At 39.2% G+C, this 14,400-nt stretch overlaps 1 protein-coding gene across 1 annotated transcript in view; it reads right to left on the bottom strand.

The window, feature by feature from the left end:
* SLC13A1 (solute carrier family 13 member 1) overlaps window positions 1-14,400 on the bottom strand; it is a 113,430-nt gene that overhangs the window by 9,641 nt on the left and 89,389 nt on the right. Inside the window, exons 9-11 of the mRNA XM_081800914.1 lie at window positions 6,376-6,495; window positions 1,881-1,979; window positions 1,364-1,465 (exon numbers count right to left, since the gene is read on the bottom strand). Of these exons, the coding sequence (XP_081657040.1) occupies window positions 1,364-1,465; window positions 1,881-1,979; window positions 6,376-6,495 (321 nt within the window). The remainder of the gene's footprint in view (window positions 1-1,363; window positions 1,466-1,880; window positions 1,980-6,375; window positions 6,496-14,400) is intronic.

Raw genomic sequence — 14,400 nt, 5'->3', positions numbered from 1 at the left:
CGAACCACAAGAGACTATGGACTCTGAGAAACAAACTGAGGGTTTTAGAGGAGAGGGGGTGGGGGGATGGGTTAGCCCAGTGATGAGTATTAAGGAGGGCATGTATTGCATGGAGCACTGCGTGTTATGCGCAAACAATGACTCATGGAACACTACATCAAAAACTAATGATGTAATGTATGGTGATTAACATAACAATAAAAATTTTTTAAAAATAGAAAAAAATTAAATTAAATTAAAAAGAAACATGCTACCACATCGAATTGGTGCACTTGTATGTTCACCAGAAATTTGCACACAGACTTTGCACCTTTAAAAAATGTTGACAATGCCTATATAGCCAGAAGGCCCTGATTCAAGAAGAGAGGGAATTCTTCATTCCATGTAGGCAAAATAGTTTTAACCCAAACAATTTTGGTTTCTGTCCCCACAAACATGGATTCTTGCTGTGGGATGTGAGACAGGAAGTCATCATCAGAGATCTGCTCAATTTAGGAACCAGAGTACATCAGTGAAAGATGGATTAACAACACAAATTTCAAAACCAAAGTATTTATATTGATATGTAGGATGGTCCTTAATTTAGAAAATCATGCTATCGTCGTCCCCCTCACTTCATTATGACTCAGCATGACTGCTGGTCTAGAAGACACTGTGAGATAAAATTAACTCGACCCAGCTTCTAACATTAGTTTGTAGAGTCAGTCTTATTACTTACTCGGGAATTCCTTATCTACAAAATAGGGGCAGGGATAGATTTATAGTGAACTCATATAAAAATGAACATAATTAGAGAATAAAACAAGATAGTGAACTGAATAAAAAAAATAAGTTGGCCAAAACCATAGCATGTGAATTCATATGAGGTTAATAACAAGGATGGAGTGGCATTTACCTCACATAATAAACATTTATATTGCACTTATGTAGGGAGAAGGGCAGCACCATTTTTAAGTGCCATTATTGGCTTCATTTTACAGATGAAGAAACTGATTGGCAAGTGACTTGCCCAAAGTGGAAGAGCACGGAATGAAAGCCAAGCAGTGTGACTCCAAAGTCTAGACTCCTAAGCACCACAGAACATGGCTTTCTGACTGCATTCCTAATTGTGTAAGGATGGGCGTAGCCTTGTCTAAAGGAGCCTGACTTTCAGTTACAGTGTATATGATTATCTTATCTGCAGTCTTACCTTAGATTTCATTCCTTACCATTTTTTTTTTTCCTGGAAAGATTAGAATTAAACAATCTTTTCAATGGAAAGAAAGGAAAAGAGTCCCATACAATCTTTCAGAGTTATAGGAACCACTGAGGAGAGAAACAGACTAGAACAGGAAGGATTGACAGACATAACATGGATGCTTACTCGGGAAAAAGCGCAGACCAACCAGAGACAAATCCAGGATCTCGGCTAAACCACAGCAGAGCCATTACAGTGAAGAGGACCAAGGTCACAATTTCCTGATACCTGTGGGAAAATTCCAATCCCTTCGTTTATCTTCTCAGTCAGGACATTTGTAGAAACTCCCTGAGCTACTGGCAGAGTAATCTTAGCAGAACACTAAACACTGTAAAAACCAGATGATTATGTGTCAAAAATTTGAGAGAATCTGCACAGTTAGAAAAGGACTTGACTCCTCTGTGGCTCTTTGGCTTCTTTTCATTCTATCTGGTAAATTTTAGTTAGACAAAAGTATTCATTTTGTCACATTAGTTATATTTACAACGGTTAGCATGTTCAAGGTTCTTATCAGGTGTTCTAAATACACCACAGACAATTAAGTGCATGTTCAGCTTTAAACAAATACTTGCAGAATAAGCAGTGTGTATCTGTGTGAGCATGAGTGTGTTTCCATGGATGCCTGTGTGCATGTGTGTCTTACCTCATTGGCCCAAGTTTTTGGTATTCTTGTTTAATCACCTCAGCACAAGCTTTTTGTTTGGCTGTTTTGGTCTTGCCACATGTGAACATCTCCTTAAAACTGAAAAGAATAATGGAGCCTGTTAAGCAAAGAATTCTCCCTTTATAGAAGAGATTTGTGTGAAAGCTTTATAAAATACTAATCCTCCTGCCAGTAACAAATCTGTCTGTAATGCTTATACCTCCATCTCCTCCTTCGAATGTCCTCTCCCCTTCTTCCTGTTTGGCCTGGTTTGCTCAATTTTCAAGGCTTATTTTTGTTCTATATTTTTCACACATCTTCCCCTGATCTCTTCCTTTTCTAAGTCTGTTCACACCATTAGAATTTTGCCACATGCGGCTCATCTCCAATTTAACACTTTATTGTATAACTGATTGTTATAAAGTTTCATTTCTTTATTGTCTATCTTGCTAGTTAATTGCTGCACACATGTAAGTTTTCCCTCGCTAGTTGGATACTGAATTGTTGGAAGGCCGGGTCATTGATGTTTGCTCTGGCACAGTGACTCTCAACACTGGCATGTACAACAAATATGTGACTCGGCAAATCCACAGTACCTTGCTCAAATTTATGAGACGGCTGGTTGTCAGATCCACAGTTTGCACAGAATACACTGGACTCGAGCCATACGCTAGGGCAGAGAAGTCACGTACACTGCTCGCGAGCGGAGTCTAAGCTGGATCTCTTCTCAGAACGAAAACCAACTCTATTACATTTTTTTCTTCAAGTTGTTTCATCCCTTATGCCCTAATAGAATCCACTAGATAGTTTTCCATCTATTGCCAATAGTAACTGCCAGTCTCTATTTCTTTTAGCTGCTGCTTTTAGTGACACCTTTTCCTTGTGACTAAATTTTCTTTCCTGAACTCCAGGGTCTTCAAAACTTTTTTTTCCGAACTACTGCTCTAGGATTAGATTTAAAAAATCCCTCCAGGGGAATAAACAAATGAGCAAATGGCTCGATGCTTATGTTCTATCTCTTGGAATGTCTATAAGTAGCTCAGTTAGATTGCATTGTGTGTGGGTAGGGAAAGCATTTCTGAGTGTATATCCTAAGGAATTGAAATCTGGATCTGAACTCACATGTTCACTGCGACATTATTCACAATAGCCAAGATATGGGACCAACTCAGGTGTCCATTGACAAACAAGTGGATAAAGAAAATGTGGTAGAGAAGGAAAAGAAAAGGTGGCATATACATACAATGGAATATTATTCAGCCTTAAAGAAGCAGGAAATCCTGCCATTTGTAACAATGCAGATGGACTTGGAGGACATATGCTAAGTGAAACAAACCAGACACAGAAAAACAAATATTGTATGATCTTACTTATATGTAGAGTCTAAAATAGTCAAACGCATGTAGGCAGAGAGTAAAACAGTTGTTTGCCAGGAAATGGAAGAAGATGGAAATGGGGAGGTGTTAGTCAAAGGGTACAAAGTTTCAGTTATGAAAAATAAGTAATTTCTGGAGGTCTACTGCACAAAATAAGGCCTGTGATTAACAACACTGTACTGTATACTTAAATATTTACTCAGAGGGTAGGTCCTATGATTTTACCATAAAAGGAAAAAAAGAAAAAAAAAACTCAAAAAGCAAAAGGGGGCAAGAGGAAACTTTGGGAGGTGGTGGAGAAGTTTATGGCCTTCATGTTGATGATGGTTCATGGGCGTATATGTATCTCCAAACACATCAAGTTGTATACGTTAAATATCTATGGCTTTTTGTATGCCAATCATACCTCAATAAAAGCAGTTTTAGAAAAAGAGTGCAGGATAATGTTGTCCTGTAAAATCGCTGGGCTAAACATGGATATATATGAGGGAGAAAATAGGAAGACTAAGATGGTGTGAATGTAGCTATCACACAAAGACATTTTATTTACTTATTTTTTCTGTAGTTCCGCTACTCAGACTTGTTTAAACTATTAGTCCCTTTGAAGGAATAGAGTTTTCTCAATTAAGTCATCCATCCTACACATTCAAAATCATTTTCCTGTGCACACTACAACCACTGAACATAATTAGATGGATGTTGTTATATTTAAGATCAATGAAATAATATTTAATTTTTATAATCTCAGCTAAATTACTGACTAGTGCCAGTCTTGAAATTTTACCCCTTGTCACAATATAAATACTAGTATTATAAGAAACTGAGCCATGGACTACTTTGAGATCTTACTGTCGAATAGAAAAGTAGAATTAAAAAAAAAAAAGGTGAGTCTCGGGGTGCCTGGGTGGCTCAGTCAGTTAAGCATCTGACTCTTGGGTCATGATCTCAGGATTATGAGATCGAGCCCCGCATTGGCTCTGTGCTGCTCGTGGAGCCTGCTGAAGATTCTCTCTCCCTCTCCCTCTGCATTTCCCCTGCTCTCTCCCTCTCTCTAAAAAAAAAAAAAAAAAAAGGTGAGTCTCTTTAAAAAATGTTTTCCACCTGGTAGACTGCACATGTACTTGGTCCCTTTGGTTGGGGATGATAAATAGTTAAGTCGAAAGCCATACTGGCTTTGCTACAAATGAGGGTTAATGCCTTCACAAAGGAACTGACGAAGCATATGACAATGCATCATCCTCTTCATTTAAATAAGTTCAGTGGCACTGATAGATGAGCTTCTCTTCCCAAGTATGTTGGGGTCATTTATAATGGGTGAGTTAACTGTGTTAACAGCCAACACACTAATCAGAATGTATGGCAGCCTGCCAGGGGAGTGGCTGATAATTTCTGTGTGTTGATCTAAAACCTCTGGAGGTGAAGACCCTGACTGACTGAAATGGACACTGAAAAATTAGCCAGAGCGTGAAGCTGTGTAATGTCTAACTGATAGCGGACAGCAACGGGACTATTTAGATATGCCACTGATCATGATTTATGGACTTTACCTAACGTATGCACTTTGCAGGCTTTCTGATCTCATACAGAACACCTTTCACTACATCTGCCCTTTATTTTCTTAATTTCTCCTTTATACATGGTGGGCCATTTCAAAATAATGACAATGGTTGCATACATTTTTTATAAAGTCATTATATGTGGTGACAAAGAAGGAAATCGCTATTGGTCTGCGACCGGATGCTTCCTCCCTTAGTTGGGATTCCTGTCCTTTGCATCTTGCATTGCTACCTGTGCAACTGAATAGACCCCAAAGGCTTGGATTTCCAGGAAGGGGCATTTAGTACGCAGCTGGCCTCTCCCCACTGATGCCCACCTGCTGAAGTCAGTGACATTTCACACATTTGCTTCAGCAGGAGGACCGTCACACGCTGCTCCCACAGTCTGGACAAATAGATCTTTTTTAAAAAATCATCAGTACCATCTTCCCACTACTAATAAAACTGTGGCGGTTCTGGAGGAAAACCAGGAAGAGGAATGGAGAGGGAAAAATACCAGTTGGCTTGGAAAATTTGGGCCCGGGCATGGAACACCACCTGATTCCAGTGCTTTGCTTTTCCAAGGAAGTACACATAGCTGACTTCAGTCTCACCGGCTTAGTAGATAACATGTTGTTTTGCTCATCGGTCCTCGAAATTATTTAAATAAAAGCCGATAAAGATGAATTTGAATTGTTTCTCAGGAACAGATCCTCAGGGTTTGATTTATAGTCATTTCCCCTTTCTTTGTGGAGTACTGTTACATGTGTTGAATAAAGCTGCATTTTAGATTTTGCTGTGGAGCCCTTCATAATTTTAAATGCTGGCTGTCATTTAAGTCATTTACGTAGCTCGTCGGCACTTACGAGGCACCTGCTTCAGTCCCAGCCAAGGTAAAATTTGCAAATTCTCCTTGAAGACATATATTCGACATTTTTCAGCTTGGACCCATATGTGTTAGAATTACAGCATTGTAAGTGATCTGACTGACCTTCCAGTTAAATTCCATCGTTTTACAGTTGAAAACACTGAAACTGAGACAGACCACTCATTGTGAGAAGCCACAACTTTGTCCCTGGTCTTCTGATTTCTAATCCAACATTCTTTCCACAGGGCACACTCTCACGTCTTTATGTGATTTTTTCAAAGACATACCAATGGTGGTAGGATGAAGCAGAAATCTTGCATGTTACAGTTTAAAGTAACTAGATAACCAGACAAAATCCCCACATACAAGCAAGAGGAGGGGCAAAACCTCTTGAAATTCCACTTTAACAAGCTGGACTGGGCCCTTCTTATAATGAGTTCCTTATGCCCTTCTGGCTGATTAATAAATTATTAGCATAGCACTCAAAGGAGAATGAGATGGATTTGCTTTTTACAAACTCTCCTCCACAGCCAACAATGTTTAGATGATATTCTAGCTTATCCTTAAAATATGTGCTCATGTGTGGCAGTTTTCTGAGGAACAGAAGTGCAGAAACTCCATGTGCCTAAAATGGGTGAAAGACCCCTGGGTGAGCAGCTGAGAAGTGGGAACCGAGACACCTTTATTTATCTGATTAACATGCAATATTTACTTACTTGAATCCTAGGAAAAGCCACTGAAGCCAGATCCAGGACAATAATAGAATAATAATAGCAGCCGGGAAGGAAAGTATAAACCATGATCCAAAGTTAATGCAGTGACAGTCAGGGTAGCGCCTGTGTGAAAAGACAGCCAAGTGTTCACGGGCGTGTACAAGTGCCATCCTTTCAGATGGTCCTTGGGGAGAAGCAGCAGTTCACGTCCTTCCCGGGCTCCCAGCCAAGGAAGACGATGTCGGACCTTCTCATCATTAAGTATAGCAGTTGGTCTTACCTCTTATCTTTTGTCCTGATTCTGTAACTGCATAATTTCTGCTGCTTCCCATACAAGCAAGAGGGTATGTTATGATTTTTGTTCCTTTTGTTCAGTCTGTAGGGAAGTGCTTGGGAAAGCTAGCACAGTGCCCGACACTCACTGAATGCACCAGAAGTGGGAATGCATGGGGATGTGTGCCTTGTTAGCCCTCAAAGCATCAGTATGTGAGCAGGGTGAGCCAAGAGGACATGGGAGCAGATGAACGTGAACTTCACGGACCTGAATGCCTGCTACCATTTCACAGTGGTAGCTGGCATCCCAGGCACTTGGGAAGGGACTCTGATCCATCCATATTGTCTCCTATGGCTGTTTTCCCTCTGTTTTTCCCCAGCCCTGAAGAAACTGTAACCGTCTTACCAGGGATATGCTAGCCTTTTCTTCTTAGAATTAGACAGCGCTTTGGGGCTCAGTCAAATGGAATAAATCTGGACCAGATAAAAACAAAAGTTCTGTGGAAAACATGAGCTCTTCCTTTATTTCTCCTAGTTATTTTCAGCATTTTAGCCCACATAATCACAAAACAATAACAAAAAAAAAAGGGGGGGATGGTCAGAGACAAGCACGGTTTCTTTGGTAACCTCACATTTATTTTTTCAAAATGTAGTTTAAGTTTTGGAGCACCTGGGTGGCTCAGTCGTTAAGCGTCTGCCTTCGGCTCAGGTCACTGTCCCAGGGTCCTGGGATCGAGCCCCACATTGGGCTCCCTGTTCCGCGGAAGCCTGCTTCTCCCTCTCCCACTCCCCCTGCTTGTGTTCCCTCTCTTGCTGTGTCTCTGTCTGTCAAATAAATAAATAAAATCTTAAAAAAAAACAAAAAACAAATGTAGTATAAGTTTCAAATAAATTCTCATACAGTTATCTATTTTATGACAGAAGAGGGGAAAACAGGAAATTTGAGAAACAATTGTCCTTGATTTTTTTCTTGACACAATGACACAAAGATGTAGCTGGAACTTTGGAAAGTACAGAAAATATACAGAAGCAATAAAAACACCATTAACATATTTTAATTACCTTTGAATTACAAAATATAAAGCAATTTATAGAAATGATAGCTTTTTAAATTCTTGTTATAGTTGAATCATACTTTGTATTTTTCCATTAAAAAAAAGTCATGTAAATAAATGAAATGTCTCATGCTACATGCATCAACATAAGCTATATTTTTGTACTTTATAAATTGTTTCTTCTTCTATTTTAGGATGGTTGCCAAGTAATACAAAAACTTAAAAAAAAAACAATAATGGGCTTTTAAAATTCTAGATTTCTAATGTTTTCTACAATTTCCTTGAGGTTATAAGAAGTTGTTGTGGATACCAGAGTTATCATTAGCAAGTTGAGGATGATTATTATCTACCACAAAAAGATCCAAAGCTTAGCTTACATATTATGCAATTAGAAATGACAAATGATGAATAAGTCGTGCTTGGGAATACAGAGAATTGATGAATGGAAAAATGCTTTATCATGTCCATGAGCTTCTATTAAGAATTGCTCACTTAAAAAAAATGTTTGTTGTCTTCGGTTGGAAAATGTAATAAGGAGGAAATGCTTAAGCTTATTTCCCATCAATTTATTTGACTTGAATTACAGGTTGATGCCCTATGTTACTCTATTCAGCCTGAAGGCATTTAGAAATGTTACTAGAGGCAGGGTCAAAACAGTACCCTAAACCCAATTTCATTTTTCACCATCTATGGCTCATACCTTGAAATCAGGCTGTGCTGTTCTCCCCACCCAATCCTGTAAAATTTATTTAACTGAAGAGGGGTTTCTTAGAATTTTTGCCTGGAGGGATAGTCCATTTAGAAAAATGAAAGCCAGGGGCACCTCGGTGGCTCAGTTGGTTAAGCGACTACCTTCGGCTCAGGTCATGATCCTGGAGTCCCGGGATCGAGTCCCGCATCGGGCTTCCTGCTCGGCAGGGAGTCTGCTTCTCCCTCTGACCCTCCTCCCTCTCATGCTCTCTGTCCCTCATTCTCTCTGTCTCAAATGAATAAATAAAATCTTTAAAAAAAAAAGAAAAATGAAAGCCTGAAAAAGCTAAATTCTGTTTTGTTTTTGTTTCTTTCACTAGTAAGGAAGTGAACACCACACAGGACAGTGGCCTCCATGATCATAACCTTTATACTTAGATCTACAGTGCATATTTCAAATGATAATGGAATGAATGGCATACTGTGAGGTATTAGTTTCACTGGTATTTTTCCCCCCCACTTCCTCATACCCTGTATAAGTAAAGTTACTGCAAGTATCTGCCTAAAGTAAATATAGAATTCTTCCATCAGGAACTATGTTGAGTCCAATTAATTCTGATGGAATCTTTTCTTTCACCCAACAGTATATTTTTGGGTGTCTACCACGTATCAGGCACTCTTCTAGATATTGGAGATAGAGTGGTAAATTAGATGGATGTAGTCCAGGTTCTCATAAAGTTTACATTTAAATGAGGAGCACAGGCAGTAAATAGGTAAGCATAACAAGAATCAGAAAATATAACAAAATAACATAGTAGAAAGTTACTGGGGGGAGAAATTTTACATAGTGTGGTTAAAGACTGTAATATTTGAAATGAGATCTAAATGGCAAGAAAGAGCCAGTCATGTAAATAACTGGGAAACAGCATTCCAGACAGAGGAAATAGCAAGTACAAAGGCCCTGGGGTAGGAATAAGTGTAGAATGTTTGAGGATCAGAAGGCCAGTGTGCTTGTGGATGGTGAGCTAAAGTTAGTGACATGAAATAAAGTCTAAGAAGTAGCCAGTAGGCGTCAGATAATATAAAAACTTGTAGGCCATCAGAAGGAATTTGAATTTTAGTACAAATGCAATTAGGAGTAATTAGAACATAGGAAATAAGTTAGTGACATGATCTAATTTAAAGTCTATGTAAATTTGTGATTTACATAAAACATACTGGTTAGATGGATCCTTAGGATAGAAGGCAACAAGAGTGGAAGCCAAGGGGTGATAGGCAGAATTCCAAGATGACCCCCTAGATTTCTGCCCCTGGTATACATTTCTTGTATAATTCTCTCTCCTTCTGTGTGGGTAGAATTTGTGAATATGGCGAGATTTCATTCCTGTGATTAGGTTCTTTTATGGAAAAAGTGAAGGGATTTTGCAGCGGTAACCAAGGTCCTCATTAATAGACTCTGAGTTACTCAAAAGGGAGACTTGGGTGGGTCAGACCTAATCAGGTGAACCCTTAAGAGGCAGCCTTTCCTGCTGGCCTAAAGAAGTGAGCTATCACGTAGCCAGAGGAAGGGGCTATGTGGCAAGGATCTAGGCATAGCCTCTAGAAGCTGAGGGTAACACCCTGCCAAGTAAATGAGCAATAAAACGGGCATCTTGGTAATTCAAACACAGGGAACTGAATTCAACAACCTGAATGATCTTGGAATAGGGCACTGACTGTCTGTGGAAATTCGAGGCCCAGCTGCCACCTTGATTTCAGCCCCGTGAGATCCTAAGCAAGGGACTCAGATAACCTGGGCCTAGAAATCCTGACCCATGGAAATTATGAGGTCATAAATTCATCCTGTTTTAAGCCACTAAATTAATGGTAATTTGTAAAATAGTAATATAAAACAAACACACAAGGAGATTTATTAGAAGACAAAGAAGTTTGGCAGAGGAATAGGGTAGAATAGAGTAGGAAGTAGAGTATAGATTTTAGCTGAAGTCAGACTGGTAGCAGTAAAGATGAAGAGAAGACCATTGATTTTAAATATTTTTGGGACAAAATGTGGAGAAATGGGGAACAAGTGCCGTTTATTGAAATGAAGTTGGAGGGAAGAACAGTTTGGCAGACCGGTAGGGGAGTGGTGGGTCAAAAACACTGCAAGGGGCATGTGTTTTTGAGATGTCCCTTAGGTTCCCAAGTGGTCACATTGGATGGGCAGTTAGGTAAGTGAGTTTGGAACTGAGAGCAGAGGGCAGGTTAGAGACATAAAATAAGTAGTTACCAATATTTGGTGATATTATAAACCACAGAAATGGGTGTGAAATTTTCGGGAGAAAATGGAGATAAGAGGAACAGGGAGTGCACCCTGGGGCATCTAAGTTTTAGAGGTCAGGCAGAGGTTTAGGACTGAGCAGATGAGCTAAGCACATTTAATCCTAACACAAATCCTGTGAGGAAAGCATTATATTTCCATTTTACACAGGAAGACACTAAGTTTCAGAAGGTTAAATGGATTGTTCAAGGTCACAGATAGTACAGTCAAGCAGAATTTTTACCCCAGAAGGAGTGTTAAAAATACATCTTTTTAAAGCCCAGTGTCCTCAACTCCGGTCCCCAGGTGAAAATACAAAGTTCAATGTATATTGCAAAATATCCATAATCCAGGGTACAAACTTGATGTCGTAAGGACATTTTAGAACACTACAGAAATGATTTCGCCATGACAGAGACATGCTTTGACCTGAAGCACATGTGCCCGTCATTACTGAAGCTCAGGAAGATAGTCTTGTTACAGTTCTTATGCCCAATGACAGAATGATGATAGCATTGATACTAAGGAAAACACAGAAGTCACCTTAAAAGAGTGGATGTAGTTGTGGAAATTTACAGCCTTGAAACCAATTTTGGCCTTTAGAGCACTATAAGCTGTGTCCACACGGATTATAGTTCTCTTGATTAATGACTGCTTTGATTATTTCTGAGTCAAAGCCACTTTTCAGTTTTGTATTTGTGTATTTGCAGACGTTTCTTTTCAAATATTAACTACTTGTTATTCATGAGCCAAGCTTGTATTTCTAATAGCAATAGCAAAACTCGAATCAGCAGCAAAAATAGCTAGCATTACTGACAATTTCCTATGTGCCAGGCCCTCTTGCTAAGAGCCACGCGTGCATTATCCCATTTAATCTTCACAATAATACGTTCTAGTATCGCCCCATTTGGTAGATGAAGGAACTGATGTTCACAGAAGTTAAGCTAATATATGGCAGGACTGAAATTTGAGCCAATGTCTAGTCCAAACTCGGCAGTACCCAAATTTCTTCTATAGTATTTGCCAGAGAAATTATTTCTGAGAAATAGAACTGCTCATCTCTCCAGAGGAAAATCATGGTAACTTTTGAAGGTAGCTATTGCTAGGTAACTGGTTTACCTTCTTCCTCTGTAACTAGCCAAGAAGAAAGGTTAGGATGGTGAGCTTTGAATGTAGGGTACCTATAAACACATTTTACCATTTCTTAGTTTGTGAATCTAGAGTAGTTATAATTTAACACATAATTAGTAACAGTGACTGTGCTAATTATTGATAATAAAACTTTCTTCCATGCTCTTTGTATACCCACATATTTCACAGCTGACACCCACAAGCTGAATAATATACTTTGATAATTGGCAAGTTATGAAATACTACTTGTGATAATCTTTCATTTTAATTTGGTAGATTTGTTTTTTGGGTTTAACTAATAGCTATTCTGTTAAATAATATTGATGCACCAAAACTACTCTGCTATGAAAGCAGTAATTGTCTCTAATAATATTTCCCTTAATAGCATAATTTTAATATCAAAAGATTATTTAGTTATTTAGATGGTTCCCAAGAACAATAAGCACTTCATTTATGTCTTGGTACAGTTCATCTCAGCCAATGTTTATTGATCATCGACCTGTGTCCCTGGTGTGCTAAAAGAATTAGACAATGATTCATGCAGACTCTACAAGATTGCAAATCATCAGGGGTGACGGCCTGCATGAGTGTGGATGAGACAGGTTTATAGAAATGTGAATATAGTTTACGATAAGAGGAGATGGGAATGGTGGTATAGGAGTAACTGAACAGAGTTTCAGATGAAACAGCATCCGCTCAAGTACAGAAAGAAGTTGACAGAGTTGGCAGGTTTCAAGAACCAGAGTAGGAAGAAATGGGTGAATTGCAGGGTGGTATTTATTAACAGCATTGTCAGGAAAGGAGGAGATGGGGTGATGACTAGAGTATCATCAGTGGAGCAGAATGGAATAAGGGTCAGGTAGAGAGCACTGATCAAGCAGGATTCACCTAATGGAGGAGACAATAAAAATCTAACAAACCTGTAAGGTTGTAACAGGAGGTGGGTAGAACAAAAAATATTTCCAGAATGTCCTATTCTAAGGATTAGTTAAGGCTAATGACCAATTAATCACAGATGAATCAGAATTTAGGTACCCCTGGTGCTAGATTCAAAGACTAAGAATGTGAGAAATCTCGTACTTTATAGTTGAGTTAGATAATTAGCTCCATCTTTTAGTATTATTCTGAAAATCACCTTCCAAGCTATGTATCAGCTCATGACAACAAGGGGATGATTCAGTCTAACTAGCCACACTCTTAGCTTTGCAACTATTTCAAATGACATTTGTTATGTTTGCATGCTTACATTTTATAAAAAGAAAATGCAACCCATGAATGTGAATACTGTTGTAGTCCTTCTTGCTACTGGCAGCAAACTCGCTTTTTAAGAATTTTGCCAAATTGGCGCCCTCACATTTGGTCTGTGAGACAGAGAGGCTGTCGGGTGGAAAGAGCACTAGCACTCAGGCCATCTGCCTTCACCTGGCAGTTCCTCCACTGACTGGTGATCATCATTTAAAGTGTCTGAGCCTTGGGGCACCTAGTTGGTATAGTGACCGGCTCTTGGTTTGGGCTCATGTCATGATCTCACGCTCACGAGATGGAGCCCTGAATAGGGCTCCATGCTCAGTGCAGAATCTGCTTCAGATTCGCTCTCCCTCTCCCCCTGCCCTTCCCACTCGTGCCCTCTCTCTCTAAAATAAATAAATCTTTAAAGTCTCTGAGACTCAGTTTCCTCATCTGTGAAATGAGGGAAATGTATACATGATCTAAAATTTCTCCATCTTCACTTTTTCTCTACTTGCTCCTCATTATTACTCAGGACGATGTGTCCTTCTTTTCCAAGACTAACACTTCTACTCCTGTTTCTAATTTCATTCTGCTTCTACCTGACACCTAGCCAATCAATATTCTTCTCTCTCTTTTTCAAAACTTCACACATCTCTTTTACAGTTTCCTTACCGAGTGTAAAACAAACCTGACATCTTCCTTGTTCCAAGAGAACTCTCTGCGTCTGGTCGTACCATGCTTGTTCTTTTCTTCTTTGCTTTGTCAAACTTGAAAGAATCATTTAAATTAGCGGCTTTCCCCTTCCCGCTACTACTCACATCTTAAAACTCTCTCCAGTCTAAATTCTGCCCTGTCTCCCACGTGTTTTGTTGGAGGACACTGATAAGAACCAAGCCTTTTCTTAGCCATCATCCTACTTGACCCATCTGCCACACTGCTTGTTCCTGACTAATCCTCCGTTTTGAAAATGGTCTTACTTAGCTTTCAAAACACTACATGCTCCTGGTTCTCTACCTACTTTGATGAACTTTTCTCATCTTCTTTCTTGTCAATATTTCCCACAGGTCTATCCATGTTTTGATTCTTTCAACTTTTTTGTCCCCATGTGACCATTTCTACATTCAAGATGCTAATTTCTGTGTTTATATATATAGCCCTCAAATTTTTAACTACAACAATGCATTTGTAAATGTCTACTGAAAATCTCATGGGTAGGCTCTTAGAAGGCCATCTTAATATATCTAAAATCAAATTTGTTAATTTCTCCAGTGAGCCGAGAAGTTCATGGCATCACTATCTAGCCATATTGGCAAAAATTCCCAGACTTGCCCTAACCCCTCATTGCCCTTA

Source organism: Leptonychotes weddellii, chromosome 12, assembly GCF_054177405.1.
Source record: "Leptonychotes weddellii isolate Sample4059 chromosome 12, ASM5417740v2, whole genome shotgun sequence".
In the NCBI taxonomy this organism is placed as follows: Eukaryota; Metazoa; Chordata; class Mammalia; order Carnivora; family Phocidae; genus Leptonychotes; species Leptonychotes weddellii.
Note: the sequence above shows the minus strand (reverse complement) of the source record. Positions and strands in the feature narration are given on the sequence as shown.